Consider the following 21,797-nt stretch of genomic DNA (forward strand, 5'->3'; position numbering starts at 1 on the left):
AGCACGGAGCCGCAGCATGCCGGCGTCTCTGACTGGCTAGTTTGGGTTGAAGAGCTGCCGACAGATTCAGTTTTGGGAGGGAGTATGTTGCGTGGGGGAATGCAACAGGAATGTTAAAAAAAAAAAAATGACCTGACCAGGTGGTGGCGCAGTGGATAGAGCGTCGAACTAGGACGCAGAAGACCCAGGTTCGAAATCCTGAGGTCACCAGCTTGAGCGCGGGCTCATCTGGTTTGAGCAAGGCTCACCAGCTTGAGCCCAAGGTCGCTGGCTTGAGCAAGGGGGTCCCTGGCTCTGCTGGAGCCCCCGCCCCCCGTCAGGGCACATGAGAAAGCAATCAATGAATAACTAAGGTGTCACAATGAAGAATTCATGCTTCTCATCTCTCTCCCTTCCTGTCTGTCCCTATCTGTCCCTCTCTCTGACTCTCTCTGTCTGTAAAAAAACCCCCCACAAAAACGGTGATTTTCACACAACCATGAACGTTCATGAGACTTTTCTCTTTTTTCTAAAAATAAAATAAATAAGCACGGCGGTTTATAAAATTACGTGGAGACCCGTGTGGCCACACCTTACAGCTCTGCTCTGTGCTGTGGGGACCCCTGCTCCCTGTCATTCCCACTCATCCCACGGGGAGTCCGGCTGGAGCTGCCCGTTCAGGACCGGGCAGCGGCCAGGCTTCTCCGAGGAGCCCCGGGGAGAGGGCTCACCCGCCCGTCCCAGTGGCCATGGCATCCTGCACGCCCCTCTCTTGGGAAAGCAAAGATGTGGCCCCTGCTGTCCCCCTCTGCTAGGAAGGGCTCTGCTCCCAGTTCTCGGACACCCGATCACTGGCTCTGAGGAGCCGGCCAGCCCCCGGGGCAAAGGCTCACGGCCGGCTGCTTTGGGGGGGACTCGGCCTCATGGGGCGGGCGGGCGGTGGCTATTTCCTCCCAGACCCGCCCGGCCTCCCCTAGATAGGATGAGGTCAGCGCGGTGAGTCTTGGCGAGAGACCCTGACCGCGCTGGTGGGTGGGCATGTCCGTGTGAGCATGGAGATCAGAAACACTCCAACAGACATCAAACGGTCGCCCTGGCAACTGCTGGTGACTCAAACACCAGGAACGTGAACTGCTTAGGCAGGGAGCGGCCTCCCTCGTCTGGACGCGGGCTTCCACATGAGTCCCCGGGAGGTAACGGGATGGGGGGGAAGGGAGGACAGGAGGGAGGTTATGGGAGGGGCAGGTGCCACCCACTCACCTCCTCTTCCTCGAAGCCTGTGAGGTCCCAGCGATAATTGAGCCTCATCTGTTTCCGCTTCCAGTGCTCCATGAAGGTGGCGGCTGCAGGCAAGGAGGAACAAGTCAGAAAGTCAGGGGCCGGGGAGCCCCGAAACCCTGGACGACAGAAATGCATTCTCCCCTTCTGCGCCCTGTGGTGAGTGTGTGTGTGTGTGGGGTGACGATGCTTTGGAACAAGAATGTCACACGAACTAACTCCAGCCCCCTCCCCCACCCTGCGGCAGAGACAATCACCTTCCCATTTTACAGATGAAGAAACTGAGGCCCATGGAAATCAAATCCTAGCCAAGGTTGCTCATCCAGCCAGCGAGGGGCCAGGCAGGCTGGTTCCAGAGCCAGCGCTCTGAACCGTGCTGTACCACCGATCTTGAGGACTCCCCCCTCCGGCTAACAGGTGGAGTTCCTGTGGTCAGAAAGCGTGAGGGGTGGGCCAAGGCCGCTCACTCACGCTTCACACCCGTGCAGGTGGCCCGGCTGCCGCACCGCACGTGTAGGCATCATATCCCACTTCCTGTTCCCAAGAGACTCAACAGAATCCAAAGGCCGCCTCCTCCAGGAAGCCTCTGACCATCCTCCTCAGTGTCAGAAAGAAACTCCCTCCTCTTGGGACCTCTCCTGCTCACGGTGTCCACACTTCCTTCCATCCTGACCCCTGTCCCGTGTTAAGAGTGGCCCTTCCCGTGGTTGCGGCAGGGACGCGGCCTCGTTCATCCGGGCCCCCCAGCACACAGCCCGGAGCCCGCACGGACAGGAGCTCAGGAGAGCTCCCTGAAAGGCGGTCGGGCTCGTGGGAGCTCACAGCTGGCACGTGGAGATGCACGCGACTGGCCGAACCCTTCGTCGCCCACGGCGGAGGCTGAGGTCAGAGCGCAGGGCTCGCAGCCCCGGAGCTCAGGGGTCTCGGGCTGTCAGGCGTCACAGAGCGTGGATCTCATCCAACCTCACAGCCATCGCAGGAGGGAGGTGCCCGTCCTTCTCCCTTCTTCAGACTCCGTGAAACCCAATGGCCTCCCTGACGGGGGCGGGGGGGGGGGCATCAAAGCACAGGACACAGCGGGGACAGACTCCCCTGCGTGGTCACCTGCTCTGTCCTGGAATGCAGAGAGAACGGACCGTGCGGGCACTCTGTCCGTCTCCCTCCGCGGTTTCTCAGAGCGTGGGCCCGGGATCCGCGGTGACCACCCTCCAGCGAGCTTGTTGAACCACAGCCTCCTGGGCACCGCGGACCGGGTTCGGAGCAGGCCGCGAGGTCGCGCTTGTGCACGGGGCGTCTGGGAGCACTGACTTGCCCCTCGCCTGTCCTCCCCTCCCCTCCATCCCTACCGGTCAGATGAGTCGGCTGTCCATCCTCCCCGACCCCCACCCCAAACACGCAGGCGTCCTGGGTCTTGGTTTCGGCTCTCCCCGCAGGCCGCGTCCATCCCGTTGCCCTGGCTTGACCTGTCCCAACCGTCTCCGCCGAGGGGCCCGACCCCAGTCTCCCTGATTCCGGATGCCTCCCGGCTGGCTGCTGAACCCCTTTCTTGGTCCCTCCCCCCGCCCCCTTCCCCTGAACACTGTGCCTGTGGCCATGGCATGACCCTTGGCCGGCCTTCCAGCTGCCTCTTGTGCCAGCTTGGCTCATGGGAGCCCTCAGACCTGACGCTGGAGTCTCAGAGGCCACAGAGGCGAGGCTCTGCCCGACCTGGGGGTTTCTGCAGCTGCACACACCCAGACCAGCCCCGACTCCCCGGTGAGGGCCAAGCCGTTAGAGGCCGGGGGTCTTGTCTCCCAAACCTCCAGGCCCGGAGCGCAGCTGGGGCTCCATCAGTCTGACCTCATCCAGGCAGAGGCCACGTCCTCCTTCAGATGCCACCCCTGAGAGTGGCGACCAGCTTCAGGAACGGTGGCCCCCAGCAGTCACACGTTTGCTGGTCACACATCCACTTCCTCAGAGTGGAGATCAGAGGCAAGCCCCCTCGGGAACGGCGGGAGCGGCAGCACTCCGCGCTGCCTGTCAGCGCGCCGTGGGGCCGTGGGGACGGGGCTCAGGCACACAGGCCTCTGGCCCTTCGCTGTGTCTCAGAGTCACCGGGCACCCTCCTCACTTACCCTCCGAACACGTGTTGGCTCACAAACCCGCCCCTGCCCCCCGCCAGCCTTTTAACTGCAGCAGGAAATCACAGCGTAGCTCCCCATGTCCCCGTCTAACTCAGGGTGACCCAGCCGGGCCACCTGTCCACTCCACTCGGACCCCGGTCAAGGGGAAAGGGGCTCCGTTTGTGCCTCTGCCACTTCATGAAAGACCTCTTTCTCCGGCTTCCCGGGGGGCCGGGCTCCAAACCAAGTCATTTCCTTTGTTCTGCACAAACCTGACAAGCGGCGAAAACCCATTATTACACCATAATTTCAGAAAATTGATTCCGGAGAACGGCTACATGGGGTGGGCTCACAGTGGCTTCGTGTGACACCTTGTGTGAGGCTTTCAAATGCCATCAATTCCAGGCAGCAGGGAAGCGGAGGTCTCTGGGACCAGAGTGTCAGCCCCCGGGGGGCGCGGGACCCCACCAGGGAGCGGGGGCCAGGTTGAAACAAGGGTGGGCCCAGAGGGCGTTTCTCCGGGGACAGAGCCTGCCCCTTCTCCCAGGCCGCTTTCTGTCACTGTGCAAGCAGACACGTTAACAGCTGGAGGACAGGACAAGGAAGGACACAGTGGGTGACAAATCGGCAGTGGGAAGATGGTCCCTGAGAGGCTAATGAACGGATCTCAGAGTGGAGTGTGAGATTTAAAAAGAGCAACAATGCAAGATTGTTGCTAATGACTCTTGAGAGCCCTGAGCGGGGGAGGGGCACACGCACCTCTCTGGATCCAGCAAGCAGGCTCTTTCCTGTTGCTTCCGTCTTGACTTATAATAAAACCTCCTTTTTCCTAAAGTGAGCGCTTCACCGCAGGGGTTTGGCTTTTTTGTTATCTGCCCCACCCCTCCTCAAACATGGGAATGGGTACACAGAACTAGCATTTGACACTGTTTGATGGACAGGTGGGTTGGCTGTCTCCTAGGGAGACAATGAGACATAGTTGCCTTTTTCCCTCCTAGGGGTTGGGGCGGAGGTGGGAGGGGGGAATGAAACCTTCTGGTGTTCTCCCAAGGATGGGGCTGTTGGTAAGGGCTGGCCCACACCTCTGAGGGTGTGACGTGGCACAGCTCTGCACGTAGTAGCAAGCCGGCTGCACAGAACGGTGCCGGCTGGGATGCATTTGATCAAACCCCTGTGGCGCCGGCTGGCGGAGTGCCTCTCACGACCCGCCCTGCTCTTCCAGGAGGGCACAGAGCAGGGCTTGGGGGAGGGGAGAGGTATGACCAGGGCACGGATCTGTCATGGGCATTATGAATCTGTTAGCTGTGTGATCCTGGGCAAGTTGCCTAACCTCTCTGGGCCTCGGGGTCCTCCTCAGCAGAGAACACAAACAGAGCCTCCCTCTGCTGCGTGCTGTGGCGGGGTCCCTGTGTAAGCCGTGTGGGGCCCAAGCCAGGGCCTGGCATGCGGCCCGTCCTTGGTGCTGGTGCCGGTTCCAAAGGAGAAGGCAAGAAGACAGAGGAGGAAGCTGTCCCAGCCTAAATGTGAGGTGGTCCCGGGCGGGCGCTCGGTGCGCACGCCGGAGCCGTGTCGGAGCCGGTGACTGGGGCCCAGTGGCGGAGTATTTGGGGGCGGGGAGCAGACGCGGGGGTCCCTCCCTGCTCTGCCTCTCATGAGGGTGCCAGCGGGGAACGTGCCTCAGTGTGCGTGTTCATCTGCTCACGGGGGTCACGAAGACACCGCCTCCTGTAGCCAGCCGTGGGAATGAAGGAGCCACCGCCCGTCAGAGGCTCAGGACCGCGCCTGGCGCGGAGGGGGCCCAGCCCACGGGAACCACTGCTCTTTCCTGAAGGTGGGCTGACGCGGCTCACAGAGGGCCTCAGGCACAAGGTGAGAGTTTAGACTCGGGCTCTGATGTCCCAGGGTCTAGCTGCTGCCACATTTTCAAACAGCAAGTGCTCACTGAAGCGGTGTGCCAGCTCGCACGACGTCACCGCTAGCTCCAGGCACGGTCCGAAGCACGTCACCGGCAGTGACCGGCTCGAGGGTCCCAAGGACCCTGTGAGGTGGGCACTAGTACCACCTTCCACTGTACAGACGGGGAGCCTGGGGCCCAGAGAGTGGAGGCGACTTGCTTGAGGTCTTACGGGTGGTGGGGGACAGAACTGGGGACGAAACCAGGTCTGGCCTGGGTATGGGCGGGCACCGGGCTGGTACGCAGCCAACCCGGCTGGGTTATCCAATAGGACCAACCGTCAAGCTGGTGGTCTACGCAGGCGTGGCTCCCCCACGGGGCTGGGCGCTGCCAGGTGGGCGGGCATTCCCAGCCCTGCCTGGAGGGGCAGCCGGGAGGCCTCAGCCGAGCTTCCCGGGCCCAGCTCAGCGCAGGGGGCGGTGCAGTGAGCTGACCGGCACAGAGGAGGGCCAGGTCGGCTGGGGGTGAGGGGTGGAGGGCAGGGAGGGGGTGTGGGGGGATGTTTCTCCAAGGACACAGGGTCCAGAGAGGCGGAGGAGGGGAGAGGGGAGGGAGCACAGCTCGGGGAGATGGGGGATCAGTTCTCGGACCTGACATTTCAATCCTCACCTTGGTCACTCAGGAAGGAGACCAGTGACCCCGGGCAACCCAGGGGCCTCTCGGGGCCTTGGCTTCCTTACCCGTAAGCTGGGCACACAGAACCTACACAGATGCTGCCGCAAGGATCCCACGAGACACGTGCCCCAGGGCTGGCGCAGGCCAGGGAGGAATGCAGAGCACTGGCCCTCCCTTGCTCTGACGCAGCTGCCTTCCTGGGCCAACAGACCCTGGTCCCAGGAAAGAGGTCTTGATTCTAAGAGCAAAGCACCCTCCTGGGCTTTTCATAGGGGGCTCCGGCTGGGGCAGAGTAACCCGTCTGCAGCATCTGTGACACAGCAGAGACCTTGGGAACCGCAGATAAAGTGGGGGGTTGTTTCTATGGACCGCCCTCCGAGTTCATCCCAGGCACATGCGGCCTGTGGTTACTCCCAAGAAGGACATTAGAGACCCACTCCATTTCGCCTCTCTCCAATGGCCCAGCGAGGCGGGCCCGGTGCTTACCCCAGAGGGCCATGAAGACGGAGAAGAAGACGGTGGCCGGGTTGTCGAAGAGGTGGCTGGCCCGGGCGGTGGCGCACGCCGAGCTCATCTTCCAGTAGCTGCAGGTCTTGTCACACAGCGGGCACATGGTGATGTTCTGTCTCTGGTCACACATCTCCATGCTGGAAGAGAAGGGAGCCGCCCACAGTCCCAGGCAGGGATGTGCAGGGACCCGGCCAGCCCCTGAGGACCGGACGCCTCCTGGGAGTCATGCCGGGGGTGGGGGAAAGTGCCCCGAGCTGGGGGTTGGCAAGAGCCCCTTGGTCCCCACCGTGGTGAAGAGAGGTATGGCATGCTGGTCGGCTTCAGCCAGGGCCACGTCCCTCCTTCCCCTCCTGGGCCAGCTTCAGAGACACGTGACACATGCTGTCACTCAGGGCCCCACATGCAGCAGGGCTCCGTACTTGGTTTCATGTTTGGCTGTTACTGTCTTAAAATTCGTTTTTTTTTTTTTTTTTTTTTTTTTTTTTTGTGAGAGAGAGAGGAGGCAGAGACAGGAAGGGAGAGAGATGAGAAGCATCGATTCTTTATTGTGATGCCTTAGTTGTTCATTGATTGCTTTCTCATATGTGCCTTGACCAGGGGGCTACAGCAGAGCGAGTGACCCCTTGCTTGAGCCAGCAACCTTGGGCTCAAGCCAGCAACTATGGGGTCATGTCTACGACCCCACGCTCAAGCCAGCGACCCTGTGCTCCGGATGGCGACCTCAGGATTTCGAGCCTGGGTTCTCAGCGTCCCAGGCCAACGCTCTATCCACCGTGCCACCGCTTGGTCAGGCTAATTTTGAACAACAGTCCTGCAACTCCTGTCGCTAGTCCTGGGTGTGAGCCCACCCAGACCTTCTGCGTGGCCAGAGACGGCCACCCAGAACTGAGGTGGACCCTGCGGCAGCGGCACCCACAGCCGGTGTGGAAGTCACCCCAAGGAGAGGCCGAGGGTCCCTGGCCAGCCTCCCTCTAATACCCGGGTGCTGTCAAGGCTTGTACTAATATAACGAGTGCTACCCAGGGCTTTACATTAGAGACCCTGGAACTGGAAGAGAATTAGGCGAAGCTGTGGGAACACCACGCCTTCCTGAGCCCTCGCTGTGCGCCAGGCACGGTGCGGGTCTCGCTCTGTCCTCGTGGGGGGGGGGGTACCCTGTGGGGCTGGAGGGAACACGTCCGCAAGCCGCCTGGTGGGGGAGAGCCCCCACAGGGCTGGCTCAGGAAACACAGGGTATCTGGACAGGGCGGTGGGTCGGGCTCAGTGCAGGCTTTTGTTCTGCTGAGTAGACATGACGTCAGGGACAGGAGCTGAGCTGCTGCAGGTGGGCAGACGGACGGATGGATGGACGAACGGACAGACGAACAGAAGGCAGAGGGGAGCCACATGAACCCAGAGGGCTTCCTTCTCCACCCCCTAACATGAAGGCTCTCTCTTACTGACACTGAAAAATGCCAATATCGGAAGGCCCTCAGCTGTGCGAGCAGAAGGCAACAGAGAGCTCCAACCAGGCCTGGAAGAGCTTTGGGGACTTACAATCCCGTCTTCACAGGTGAGGAAACAGGCTCAGAGAGGGGAAGTCACCTGCTCAGGGCCACACAGCAGAGTGGGAGCTGAGCCCTGGTCTCTGTATCTGCAAAGCCTGTGACCTGCGCGGCTCATCTGCTGCTCAGAGGCCACAGGGGGGCTCCCCGCTGAGGTCAGGAGGCCCCGGGCCTTCTGTGCCCCCCAGCCAGGTCCTTTCACCCTAGACTCAGTTTCTCTTTCTGGAAGATGAGGTTTGGAAGGCACAAGCTTCGGCCTGCCGTGGCCTGCTCCCTGCTGACCTGGACAGTATGTGGAGCTAGCTCTAAGTGACCCAGGCTGACGGGCCCACTCTCAGGGATGAGATGGTCATCTGTGAGAAGGCTGGGGGGGGGTTGTTAATTTCTGATGTACAGAATAATTCCTTTATGCACAGAATCATGGCTGGCCCACAGCAGTGAGTGTTTAGGATATGTCTGCTGAATGGCTCAGGGTGGAGAGGGGATGCCCCTCTTTCAGCACAGGGGGCATTCCGGCTCAACTGGGTCCTTACAGTAACTCACTTAATAATAACCGTGCACCTGCCCTCTGTGCCCAGCTCTGTGCTGGGCGCGGGAACTGGAAAGATAGCTGGTGGCCAAGGCTGCTGGCTTGGCTCGCAGTACCCGGGCAACCACGCACGCACGAGCGTGGGTTGGCGGGCACGCAAGGGACGGGTCATGCAGGGGGCGAATCACGCAGGGGGCGGGGCACGCAGGGGTGGGGCACTGGGGGCAGGGCACCCAGGCAGGGCTGGAGGGGTAACGTGGAGCCAGCCAGCCCTGGATTTGAATCTCAGCCCCACCACTTGGGATGTGCGTGTCCTCGGGCACGTTACTCGAACTCCGTGGGCCTCAGTTTCCCCACCTGCGGCAGGAGGATGCTGAGACTGAAGAGAGCCCATGTTACCGGGCTGTCAGGAGGATTACGCAGGAGGCCGGCGAAGCCCTGCATCCGCGCTGGCTCGCGGACGCCACCCTCCTGTTGCAGGAAGAGCCAGGCCCCGGGAAGCGACAGGGATCTTTGAAAGGAAGCCCAGGAGCCGCCTGGAGGGGTCCATCTCTTGCCCCCTTCCTGAGCTTCCTGTCTCCCGGGGGCCTCTCCTGGGAGGCAGAAGGAACCAGTGTGTGAGGGGCAGGGCATCCCAGGGAGCGCCGGGACCTCGCATCTCTGCCTGCTGTGAGCCCCACGGTGGCCTCAGCTGGTCCTCCTCCCTGCCCGTGCTAACGCCAGCCAGACAAAAAGCCTTTTTCCGCCGGTTTTAAACCCTCTGTCTCTCCCTTCACCACCTTCAGCCAAAGTCAAGACAAGGAATGGGATGGCTCGTTCTTTGGATCGGATTCCCAGAGGAACGACACCGCCTTCCTGCGTGGTCCAAGGCGCCGACCGCGCAGAGTCTAAGGCAGGGGTCCACAAACTTTTTACACAGGGGGCCAGTTTACTGTCCCTCAGACCGTTGGAGGGCCGGACTATAAAAAAAACTATGAACAAATCCCTATGCACACTGCACATATCTTATTTTAAAGTAAAAAAACAAAACGGGAACAAATACAATATTTAAAATAAAGAACAAGTAAATTTAAATCAACAGACTGACCAGTATTTCAGTGGGAACTATGGGCCTGCTTTTGGCTAATGGGATGGTCAATGTGCTCCTCTCACTGACCACCAATGAAAGAGTTGCCCCTTCCGGAAGTGCGGTGGGGGCCGGATAAATGGCCTCAGGGGGCCGCATGCGGCCCGCGGGCTGTAGTTTGGGGACCCCTGGTCTAAGGTCAGACCAGCCTCAGGAATCCTCAGTAGGTGCTGCCTGCCTCGGACCACGTGACAGGAGGCGCTGGCCTGGCCCAGGAGATGGCAGCGCCCTCCCTGGTGGGGGATCCATGCCTGCCTGGGCACAGCCTCCACTGGCATGTGACCCCTTCGGGGAGGGAGGAAGGAAGGTAAAGTCCCTGAAGTGGCTTCCCAGGGGGACCACAAGGGCTCCCCACCTTCCACCGGCATGTCCCCCCCGGGCCTTGGGAATGCAATCCTTACCGAGTCTAGGCCGCTTTCATCTTTGCCAAGGTCACACCCAACCACAGTCACCTCATGTCATATTAGCAAACAAAGGGACAAGCTTTCTCCCGCCTGTGCCCCAAATAACCCCAGAGGCGACATAAGCCAGATTCCTCTAACCTTTGATTTTGGGTGGGTGGAATATTTTTGGTGTTACTCATATAATAAAATGTTATTTACACAAAAGTTTACCGGATGTGGCCTTTCTGTGCTGCAGAAAAGGTCCTAATGAGCTGGTCCCCCGGTTAGCTAAGGACTCACCCACTCTTTGAGGTCACTGGCTTGGGCGTGAGATCCTAGATATGATCCCATGGTCGCTGGCTTGAAGCCCAAGGTCGCTGGCTTGAGCAAAGGGTCACTGGCTCTGCTGGAGCCCCTCCGGTCAAGGCACGTATGAGAAAGCAATCAATGAGCAACTAAGGTGCCACAACTATGAGTTGATGCTTCTCATCTCTCCCTGTCTGTCTGTCTGTCTCTCTCACTTAAAAAATAAATACAGTACATAAATAAAAGACCCACCCGCTCTTTACTGAGAACAGCAGACAGTTTCCAAGCCAGGGCTTGGCTTGAGAGACACGGGGCTGAGTTGCAGGAAATGGAACTGCACGGACGTCTTAGGACTTTTCTGGAGAACCTGGGAGCCCCTGGGCGGCAGGGCCCACAGGCAGCCCCCCTCCGTGTAAACCCGGGTTTGCCCACTGGCACAGCGGCCTATCTTCCTCGCACACAACACGGCGATCCTGGGGTCGGCGCTGGCGGGCCCAGGAAGCAACTAGAAAGGACCGGGGACGTCGATGCACGCGAGGACAGTGTTTACCAAGCTCTCATGGCCTAACTCACGCTCTGGCTGTCGTTCTGGGAGACTCACATCCCCGTGCCAGGCCGGGCTGTCCCTGGAGTCTCGCCCTCTTCCCAGAGCCTCGCGCCTGCCCCGCCCCGCCCCTCGGTGAACAGCAGCAGGAACATGGGCTCTGCGCTCAGCGGGCCCGTCTGCTGTTCCTCCCACCCTTCCCCGAGCCCGGGGACAAGGCAGAGAGAGACCTGGCAGGCTGAGTCCCCTGCCCCAGGGCCTCTGAACGTCACCCGTCTCATCTTCTAACCTCCGGGGAGGCAGTGAGCTTTCCTGTCACATAACGACTAAAAACTAAAAGGGGGGGAGGGTGGGAGAGAAAGCTTCCGAGGATGAGAAGGATCGGCTATTAGTTTTCTTTCTGATTTTGACAACAAAACGTCTCCTAGGGTAGGGTGTTCGTGCCCCCAAAGGGCGTAGGCCTTTAGGCCGGCAACAAAGCCCCTTGCATGGGGCCCCTGGTCCTGCCAGCGCGTGGCCGGCATGCCGTGTCCAGGGCGGAGCACGTGCGCAGCGGGAGGGGTGGGCCCCGGCCCCAGGAGGCCTGCAGCCGGTCGCAGGCCTGTGGTCTGTTCTGGGGCGGGGCCTGCCTACCTGGGGATGTTCTCGTTGACGGTGACGCATCCGTAGAGGAAGACGATGACCCCGACCACAGAGGCGGGGATGAGCATCTGCGTGTACACACCCAGCCAGGCGAAGTACAGGCCGATCTTCTCCCCAAAATACTTCCTGCACCGCGGGGCGAAACCAGACAGAGACGGGCTTACTCTCCTTCTATACCAGTGGGGAGATGTGTCTGTGTCCCCCTCCCCCGCTAGCTCAAATTGGGGCCACCTGTTCTCTGGACCAAGAAGTAGAGAGGGCGAGTATCTGAGCCAGGTAACCAGGTTGGGGGGGGGGGGTGTGATCTCTCTGTTTTTTCCTACGCCCACCCCCTGTGTTTTATGCTCCGGGAAGGTGGTTTATGATGCCTATGCTGGTGGGAGTGATGAATGACCCCAGGGGCTGCCAGCTCCTGTCCAGGTCCCGTTTAACTAAGACTTGGAACTGATTCTGGCCTAAAGGTGCCATGAGAACCCACTGCTCCTCTTATTAAGTGTCTCTGGTACCGTGATGGGTTTAAAGGAATTTCCATGGGTTGAGCTCCAGTCTACATTGTGCCCAGAGGACACACACTGCTTAATCTGGTCTGTCCCACTTCCTGCCCTCAGGACAGAGGTCCTCTGGGAGAGGACAGACTTGGAGGCGGCTCTTTTTTCTTTTGTTTTCTGCCTCTCAATACAACAACACAAGAACCCTGCCGGCCGCGTGGCTGAGAACTTAGGAGGAGCCGGTGAGTATGATGGAAGAGCCCGTCCCGCAGTGAGTTCGAGTAAACTGCTTAAACCAAGGCTGCCGGTCCGGCTGGGAGTCCTCGGACCCTCTGCACACGCTCTTCCAGTCCCAGCAGGTTCCGAGGCACGGGACAGTCAGTGCAGTGGGAACACCCGGGGACACTTCTCCAGCTGACACCCAGCGAGGGCCGAGGGCCTCGCCTCCCACCGGGCCCGCCCTCTCTCACCTGACCAGGTCGATGGGCTGGTACTTGTAGAAGACCCCATAGCTCGCCCACTCTTCATACAGGAGCTGGGGAGAGAGGAAGCGGTGAGGGGCTGGTGACAATGTCACGCTGCCAGCCCACACTCCCCAGGACACGGAGCCGATGTCCTCAGCTCATAGCTCCAACGGTCACTTCATTCAAAAACGCTCACGGAGAGCCGGCCGAGGGCCAGGTGCCGTGCCGGGCGCTGGGCTTCCAGAGGTGAGCTCGGCAGACACAGCCCGGCTCCCTGAGCTCCTGGGCTGGTTGAGGTGGTGGTGGGGGGCGGGGTGAAGATGGACACGGGAAAACTGGGTCACCGCCTTCAGCTCTGGCCAGGGTCTCCCAGAGGACCCACCCTCGGTGGGGGCAGGGCTGCTGCTGAGGGGTGGGGGCTCCCTGAGCAAGGGCGAGCCTCCGTTACTAGGGGAAGTTGGGGATGGGGGAGACGCTTCCGGCGTCGGCTTCGTGGAAACCTTCCCACGTGCGGGGCGATCTGGGATAGCTCTAGAACGACCTGACACGGTCTCCCTGGTCACCCCTGTCACACATCGCACCCTCGTGATGAAGGACAGACAGACGCCACCAGGTTTGCGAACAAAGAAATCCATGTGGCACAATTTAAAAAAAAAGAAAGAAAAAAGAAACACCTCACGGGTTTACAAAGAGCGTGACGTTGATCTCCCGGGACAGGCGGTCTGATGAACACACTCAGTGAACTAAGTGAAGTCTACACATCCCCCATCACCATCACTCTCCCTCTCCCCTCCGGGCTTGGGGTGCGGTGGCAACGAGAGAGACAGATCGGAAGCCTTGTACGAACACGCACAGGGTGTCCCAGGCAGGGTTATGTGTTAGCCCTGCTGGTTCTAAGCACAAAATCCCACGCGCCTGGGGAATCAGCGCTCTACCAGCCTTCACTCAGACTGCGGCCACGCGGCTGCCTGGAGGGTGGGGAGCTGAGATCCACCTGGGACCCCCTGTGCCTCGGCCACCGGGGTCCCCCGGTCCCTTCTGCACACTGCAGCTTGCTTTGTGTCCTTTTGACTTTTTTCTTAATATTTAAATTTTTAAAAATTTGGGGAGGGGTGGGTGGTTTCCTGGGCTCAATTAAAACATTTTTTGGGGGGGCCTCCTACGCTCAGATTCCACTATGCTCCCCACGAAAACGTGCATCATTTTATATCATCCCTCTACGCCGTGGATGAAATGTTTGTGTCCCCAGAATTCATGTCGAAGCTCTCACCCCCCCCCCCCCAATGTGGCTGTATTTGCAGATGGGGGTCTTTGGGAAGTAACGAAGGTGAAAGGAGGCCATCAAGCGGGGGTGGGGTGGGATGTGACAGGACTGGGGTCCTCATAAGAAGAGACACGAGAACTCCCATTCTCCACGCACACGCGGGGAGGAAAGGTCATGTGAGGACACAGCGAGAGGGGCAGCTGTCTGCAAGCCGGGAAGAGAGCCCTCCGCGGACCTAGCACCTTGAACCTGGGCTTCCAGCCCCCAGACAGGGAGGCTGAACGTCTGCCATTTAAGCCCTCCCCACCCCCACCCATCCACGGAGTCCTGTGACAGCAGCTGAGCTAACACACTCTCCCCCCACGGACGGCGCAAACAGAGCTTCAGGTTAAGTCTCTGCACACTGGATGCATCGGGGCGTCTCCCGCTGCCACGGGCGGGAGTCAGGCGGTCCCCAGCGACGGCCCTCTAGAGAAGGTGTCTCCGTCCCCTCAGGCCCCTGCAGCTCTGAGACAAGACACCCAGGCGACCGTGGGCACTGAGCTTCCTCACTGGTCAGACACACACACACACACACACACGCGCGCGCGCGCGCCTCCGAGAAGCGGGGAGGGAAGTCACTGAGAAAAGCCACTGCGGTCTCGACCTTGCTGTCGGGACCCTGGGCCGCGCCTGCCCTGCTCTCTCTGAGAGCGGCTGCCTCGAGATCTGACGTGCTCCTGTGAGTGGTACACACAGGATGGACGCAGCGGGGTTCCAAGTTCTGACAGACGAAGGGCAAGGCTTGCTGCTGGGGTGGGCGGGGGCGGGCGGGGAGCCGGCTGGCAAGGGGCCGCCCACGCTGTCTCGGAGGGGGAAGGGTCCAGCAGTTGGAGCTGCGCTGCTGTCCTGAGATGCCCGAGCTCTGCTGCGTCTGGAGTGGACGTCCTGGGCTGGCCTCTCTGAGCCCCTAGTTGGGTGGTCCTGGGCAGACCCTGACCACGGAGTTCTGCGTGGGTGAGCTGGCTGAGCCCTCCCCTCTGAGCTCCAGCCTCCTTCCCACGGGAGAAGGCTGTCCTTCCTGCGGCTCACAGAAGGGACCCAGCGGGACTCATGCCGTTAGGGAGCTCTGTGAAAGGCAGAGTGGGGGTGGGGCGGTGGGGGGGGGTGAAGCCAGCCAACGTGGATGAGATCACACAGCACCTCTGGGAAAGCACGGTGGCCACCGCTGTCTGGGCAGCCTCCTCCCCTTGGCTGAGGTCAAGTTGCTGATTTATATACCAAGACAGGCTGGGAGGCGTGTGGGAGGGAGGGGGAGGGGCAGGGAGATCTTGAGTGGGGGACAGAGAGAGAGAGAGAGAGAGAGAGAGAGAGAGAGGCCGGCACTGTGGAGGGACGGCACAGCGGGAGAGCCTCCCGAGGGCATGGCTGTGCCGTGCTCGTCACCGTGCTCCCAAACCCGCTCAGGGGGACTGGCCCCAGCAGGCCGGCTGCCACCTGCGGACAGCGGTGACAAATGAGGGTGCACCCGGCTTCCTACACAGGCCACGTTACCTCAGTGGGACTTTCTTCCTGCCCAGGAGACAATATCCATCACCCTGCAGCTGTCGGTGTAGAGAAATCTGGCTTACGATTTCCCTGTTGCTGTGGGCAGATTCCGAGAGTGCGCCCCAGCCTCATGAGCCGGGTGGGAAATGCCAGGGCCCTGGGTGGGCGCGTGGGGGGCTGGTGGCTCCAGTCACAGTGACCTAGAGCCTCACAGTACCCAGGCCTTGGAGGGATCCTGGCTCGGCCTGCTGGCATTCCTCCTGCCCAGATCTCCCACAGGCCCGCATGCTGGGGCACCGATGCTGTCCTTAACAACTGTGTATGGACGCGCCCCTTGCCGTGTCCCCCCAGAATGGAGGCCCCAGGAGGACCAGGTTGGTCTGGTTCATGTCATCCTCAACACTTCGAACAAAGCCTGGGGCAGGTAACAGGTTTCCAGTAAGTAATTGCTGGAAGGAGGAAGGAAGGGAGGGAGGGAGGGAGGGAGGGAGGGAAAGGGAAGAGAAAGGGAAGGGAAGGGAAGGAGGATGGGTCAGTACTCTCAGCTCAGCCCAGGATGGAGCAACCTCAGTCCACACCTAGAGGAGGCGACGGGGCTCAGAGGGAGAGCTGCACCCCACCCCACCACAGCGACCGTGCCTGCCCCTTCCTCAGGCCTCTGCTCCTCCAGCTCAGTGCAGGAAGACAGCCTCAGCTGGCCAGGGTCCCTCTGTCTGTCCTGTCCCTGGGGCCAGGCACCCAGGGCTCTTGCCACTGACAGGATGTCACAGGCTTTGTTGTTGGAAAGGCGCAATGTTTAGAACCAGGTCACTTAAGGTGGGGTCATCATGAGAGAATGCGCAGTTCTCTAAGGTTCTAAATTAGGACCCAAACACCTCTCTGGGGCATTCTCCGTCCCTGCCTGGTTTTCATTATTCCATCCATCCACCCACCCATCCATCCACCCATCCACCCACCCGTCCATCCATCTGTCCATCCATCCATCCATCTATCCACCCACCCATCCATCCATCTGTCTATCCATCCATCCATCATCCATCATTCCATCCATCCATCCACCCACCCATCCATCCATCTGTCTATCCATCCATCCATCATCCATCATCCATCATCCATCATCCATCATCCATCATTCCATCCATCCACCCATCCACCCACCCATCCATCCATCTGTCTATCCATCCATCCATCATCCATCATCCATCCATCCATCATGCATCCATCCAACCACCCAACCACCCAAGCTTCTATCCATTCTTCCTCCTGTCCACCTGTCCAGCCCCCTCTCCACCCACCCATCTAGCTCTCCCTGACTACCCCCATGGGCCAGGCCTTGTATTCATGGCTGGGACATACAGTTAAAGAGGGGATGGGTGGAGGGTGGGCGGTGTTCTAGGCCGAGAGAACAGGAGGGTCTGGGTAAATATGAAGCTGTATTTGCTGGGCCAGGAACACAGCAGTGTCTAGTAAGCAGTTCCCGAAAACACAACTGAGTAAGACAGTGTTGGCCCTGATGTGACCGCTGGCCGAAGAATCTTCAGATTAGCAAGGTAGCCAGCGTGGCCAGAGCGTGGGCCGGAGGGCAGGGGGCCAGGGTGGAGGGGCCTATAACCTGGAGGATGGAACTGGTTCCGAAGGGGGTCACTGGTGCCCAAGGGATACAGAGAGAGGAAGGCTGAGGTTGGCCAGGCCAGGCCGGGCTTGCGGAGGGGATGGGGCATTCTGTAAGTCATGGGGTCCCAGACGAATGCCAGATGTTCCACTAAAAATAACCAAATATGTAATTTTGTGCTAGCTCAGATAGCATCTTCAGCTGGATTCCTGGGCGGGCAAGTTGTATCAAGTACCAAAGGTTTAAAGACATGTATGGGGGGCTGGAGGGAGGCAGGGACGGAGAACATTCCAGACACAGAGGTTCCCAGCCCCTGTGATCTGGGACAAGGCCACCATTGTGCCGTTCTCAGGGAAGCGTCTCTACCCACCACCTTGGAAGGACCCGCTCTCGGGGTGAGAGGCAGGACAGGGGGGTTGAGAGGGACACAGGGCCCAGGGAGGGCTGCTCCCTGGGGGGAGGGAGGTCTGAGCTTGTTTGGGGAACAGAGAGGGGTGACACGAGGTCAGGAGCAGGCACGTGTGCAGGACAGCAGGACAGAACTTTCCAGAGTGTGGAGGGGAGGAGGAGAGAGGGTTATGGTGGGGAGATGTTTACATGGGGCAGGGGTGGGGGTGGCTGGAATCAGGGACACCCACTGGGGAATAAAAGAATCACTTGGTGTTTCCCCAAAGTACGTCCCATGGACACCAGCTCCATAACTGGTCCATCAGAAAGGGTTCCAGGTCAGGTCGGTTTGAGAGACACCGGGTTGAATGCTACCCGACAAGTTTCCCCGGGGGCACCGCTGGCCACAGCGGTTCCCCAACTTACCTGCCCGGGGGGCAGGACAGCGTTAGGCTAAAAGAGAGCTGGAGGTTTTACCCCGCTCCAGTCTGGGCTGCCTCCGAGGGGCACAGCCTTTTCCACGGCTACACTAACCTGCCACGGACGCTTCTGAAAATCGGAAGGAGCAGAAAGAACCAACCGGGTGGCGTTAACCCTCGTCCTCCCTCCAGCGTGGGAGCAGAAGCCCCGTGACCGCTGATGCCCGTCGTGCAGTCCGCCCTGCGCGCCCAGGGTCTGCTGCTGGCCCAGACCCTCCCTCCCGCAGCCCCGGGGTCCCTCCAGGCCTCTGCCAGGGCGCCCGCTCTCCCTCTGCGGCCACTTACTTTTCTGTCATTGAACTCCACGTTCTCACCTTCGTAGTCTCCCTGTTTGGAAAAAAAAGAAAGAAGTATTCTTATTACTCCAGGGAGCTCTCAAGTAGTTTCCGTGCCTCCTGTTTCCAAACAAAGCCCGCAGACACTCACTGACACGGTCAGACAATCCCAGGACAGGGCAGACGGTGGGCCAGGCGTCCCTCCTTAGCACCAAGCACCCTGTGTGCCCTGTACCAGGGGCAAAGTCCAAGGAAGGTCCTTCAGTGGCTTTCTGGGTCTGGAGAGCCATGGCAACAGGGTGAACACACGTTCTACTCTGCAGGACGAGTCTCCATGTCTGGTCCCCACCACCCCGCCCACATGGTGTCCCCGTCCACTCTCAAGGGCCCCAGGATGGAGGATAAACGATAGGGTCACTGCCCATGAGAGATCACGGAGCCCAAATCTCTCCTTTTACAGACGGAAACATTGAGGCTCGTTGACCTTCCTGAGGACAGAAGGCTCAGTTTAATCGAGCCCGGGACTAGATCCCGTCTCCAAGGGCAAGGGAAGAGCAGGATCTAAAAGTCAGAAGTGAGCTCCACGTCCCAGCACGGACACCGGTGACTAAGCAGGGGCCACGAGGGAAGGGCTCTGTGAGGACCTGCAGGACTGGTCCCCAGGGTCGCCAGGTAGATAAAGTTCTGAGGCCTCCCGGAAGTCTGCCCACTGCCTGTTCTACTCACCAGCTCCTTCCATGGCCCCACGACCCCACCAGCCCCACTGGCCATCTCTGGGTGGGGAGACCTTGACCACCAGGCCAGCAACCCGGTACCCTGGTCTCCGCATGGAGACACCCCGAGAGCAGTTTAACCAGCTTCCTCCAGCGTCTCCAAGGCCCCTGCCCTGCCCGTGCCCTGGGCTTCTTCTGGCGGCTGAGACAGCCACATGGTTCCCACAGCAGCTCATCTATGCAGAGGTCAGTTAGCTGGTGACCTCGGGGAGAGGGGCGTGGATGCCCACCCACCAGGAAGGAAGCCCAGAAGCTGCTTGAGCAGCCGGCTGAATTGTCAAAGTCCCTCTTCCGTGGCGGACACACTGATTACGAAGACCTCCAGGGGTCTCGCTCAGAGCACACACCGTCTTAGCAGGCGCTCTCTGGTTGGCACCGTGGCCCACACCTCCCTGACAGATGTTCTCTGGGAACAAATGAATGAATGAATGAATAAACGCAGTAAGCCGGGCGTGGGAAGGGGGCGGCGATGCGGTGGGCTGCGCACGGGGGCAGCGAGCAGTGACATCGAACAGCTCAGCGGCGAGTGAGATGGCCGTGTTCTCCGTTTACGCACGCGCAGAATGCACCTGGTCCCACTCAGAGCGATGTCTGACTACCGGCTTTGGTCCTTAAGGAGGTGGGTAACATTCTGCATCCCCCAAGTCCCTAATCTGTCTGGGCTCCTGGCTCCACTCTTCCTCGGCTGTCTGTCCCAGCAACTCCAGCCTCAGTTTCCCTGTCTGTAACGTGGAAACAGTCTGCTTCAACAGCAGACAGACTCAACTGTTGGAAAAATGTGGTAGTGAAGACGGAGAAGGGGGTGCATTTGGCCTTCAGGGAAGGACAAGACGGTGGTCCCCACTAAGGGACAGAGATGTAGCTCGGGGGTCAGAGGGCCCTGGCTCCCCCGCCCCCTTCAGGGGCTGTGTGACCTTGGGCAAGTTACTGAACCTCTCTGAGTCTCCTTATCTGCACCAAATTAAAAAAATAAAATAAAGCTACTAACTAAATAGGGTTCTTTGCACACAGTAGGTGCTCAGGAAGATTGATTTCTCCCCTCTCCCTTTCGAGACTCAAGGAGCTGGCTCAGAGCAGACAGGGAGGCTGAAACGGTGCAGCTTCTGCGTCCCTGACACTTAGTCTCGGGGCCACCAGCTCTGAGACCGTGCAGGTGACTGGCCGGTGCTGGGCAGGGGCTGCATTCCCGGTGCCACTGGGGCTCAACGCTGGGTGAGCGAATCCCCTCCGGGACCCCTGGCTTGGCAGGAGGAGCCTGGAATGATGGGGGGGGACCTGCGGGGCTCTGAGCCCTGCCCTCGAAACATTCATCCAGCCACAGGCCGCTCACGGGGCAACGCGACTAGCTCCAGCCCACACCAACGCCACATCTACTGAGCACCTAAGGGTGCCAGCAGCGAGCTGTCACGAGAGACACACACAGTGAGCAGTGGCCAGAAAGTGGTGTCTCAGTGGGACAGGGAGCGTCAGAAGCTTAGAGGGAGGGAGGCAGGGACAGATCACCCGTGCTGGGGATGTGGGGGGGGGTAGAGGGAGGGAGGCAGGGACAGATTAGGATGTGGGGGGGCGGGGGGTAGAGGGAGGGAGGCAGGGACAGATTAGGATGCGGGGGGGCGGGGGGTAGAGGGAGGGAGGCAGGGACAGATTAGGATGCAGGGGGGGGATGTGGGGGGATGGGGGGGTAGCGGGAGGGAGGCAGGGACAGATCACCCGTGCTGGGGATGCGGGGGGGGGGGTAGCGGGAGGGAGGCAGGGACAGATTAGGATGCGGGGGGGGGGGCGGGGGGATGGGGGGGTAGCGGGAGGGAGGCAGGGACAGATTAGGATGTGGGGGGGGCGGGGGTAGAGGGAGGGAGGCAGGGACAGATTAGGATGTGGGGGGGGGCGGGGGTAGAGGGAGGGAGGCAGGGAAGATCATCCGTGCTGGGGGGGCGGGGAGCGGGGGGTAGAGGGAGGGAGGCAGGGACAGATCATCCGTGCTGGGGGGGCGGGGAGCGGGGGGTAGAGGGAGGGAGGCAGGGACAGATTAGGATGTGGGGGGGGGCGGGGGTAGAGGGAGGGAGGCAGGGAAGATCATCCGTGCTGGGGGGGGGGGAGCGGGGGGTAGAGGGAGGGAGGCAGGGACAGATCACCCGTGCTGGGGATGCGGGGGGCGGGTGGGGGGCGCGGAACAGGAAGGCTTGGAGCAGATGTGATGCTCTGTTCGCCCTGGGGGAGGGGAGAGGCACGGTCCGGGCAGAGGCGGTGGGAAGAGCATTGCAGGCGTAAGGAACAGCATGCACAAAGGCGCAGAGGTGGGAAGCCAGTCAACCTGGAATCACGATAGTGAGTGACAGGGGATGGGAAGCAGGTCAGTGTTCCGGGGTGATGGCCCCCTGTGCTTCCGGCACCTTCCCTCTGTCCTGTCTGTGCTGCTGAAAACCCTTTTCTTTCTGCCTTCCCTCTGGCACCCCACACTGGCCCTGGCAGCTGCACGGGGCGGGCGTTCTTCCCAACTCGCAGGTGGGGACACTGAGGCTCAGCGAGAACAGGGGGTATTTCCACTGCAGACGGCTGAGGGGCGAGCAGCCAGGACGGGAGACTCTGGGTCCCTGCCCCCCCCTCCACCCAGGTCCACCCTCTTCCTCCTGCTTCCTCGCCGTTAGTCTTTGTAGTAACGCACATTGGGAGAGTTCGAGATCTTCCCTGCGGGGTTCCCACACTGCTCAGGCCCCGTGGCCCATTCCCAGTGACCCGCTGACCTCTGGTCCCTGTTCCCATAGAGACAATAAGAAGGAATCATCTCGCTCCCTCAACCCTGAGCCAAGACAACGCGGGCCGGCCTCGGCCGCGGGCTATATTTGTCAGGGGGATTCCAGTGGGATTTGGAGATTGAGCTCGGGAAGCTGGCCACTGGCTCTGCAGAGACAGATAGATACACACACACACAGGGCCTTGGTCCTTCTGCCAGAACCCGGCGGGATGGGGCGGGGCGGGGCGGGGCGGGGAGACCGCGCCAGGGAAGACATCGAGTGGG

The 21,797-nt window shown here is 60.4% G+C and overlaps 1 protein-coding gene across 1 annotated transcript in view; it reads right to left on the reverse strand.

Annotated features, from left to right (window-relative positions):
* Nucleotides 1-21,797, reverse strand: part of ANO1 (anoctamin 1) — a 161,205-nt gene that overhangs the window by 30,130 nt on the left and 109,278 nt on the right. The window contains exons 10-14 of the mRNA XM_066383432.1: nucleotides 18,019-18,060; nucleotides 12,471-12,535; nucleotides 11,504-11,638; nucleotides 6,415-6,575; nucleotides 1,240-1,322 (exon numbers count right to left, since the gene is read on the reverse strand). Coding sequence (XP_066239529.1) covers nucleotides 1,240-1,322; nucleotides 6,415-6,575; nucleotides 11,504-11,638; nucleotides 12,471-12,535; nucleotides 18,019-18,060 — 486 coding nt within the window. The remainder of the gene's footprint in view (nucleotides 1-1,239; nucleotides 1,323-6,414; nucleotides 6,576-11,503; nucleotides 11,639-12,470; nucleotides 12,536-18,018; nucleotides 18,061-21,797) is intronic.

Source organism: Saccopteryx leptura, chromosome 1 (assembly GCF_036850995.1).
Source record: "Saccopteryx leptura isolate mSacLep1 chromosome 1, mSacLep1_pri_phased_curated, whole genome shotgun sequence".
Lineage (NCBI taxonomy): Eukaryota > Metazoa > Chordata > Mammalia > Chiroptera > Emballonuridae > Saccopteryx > Saccopteryx leptura.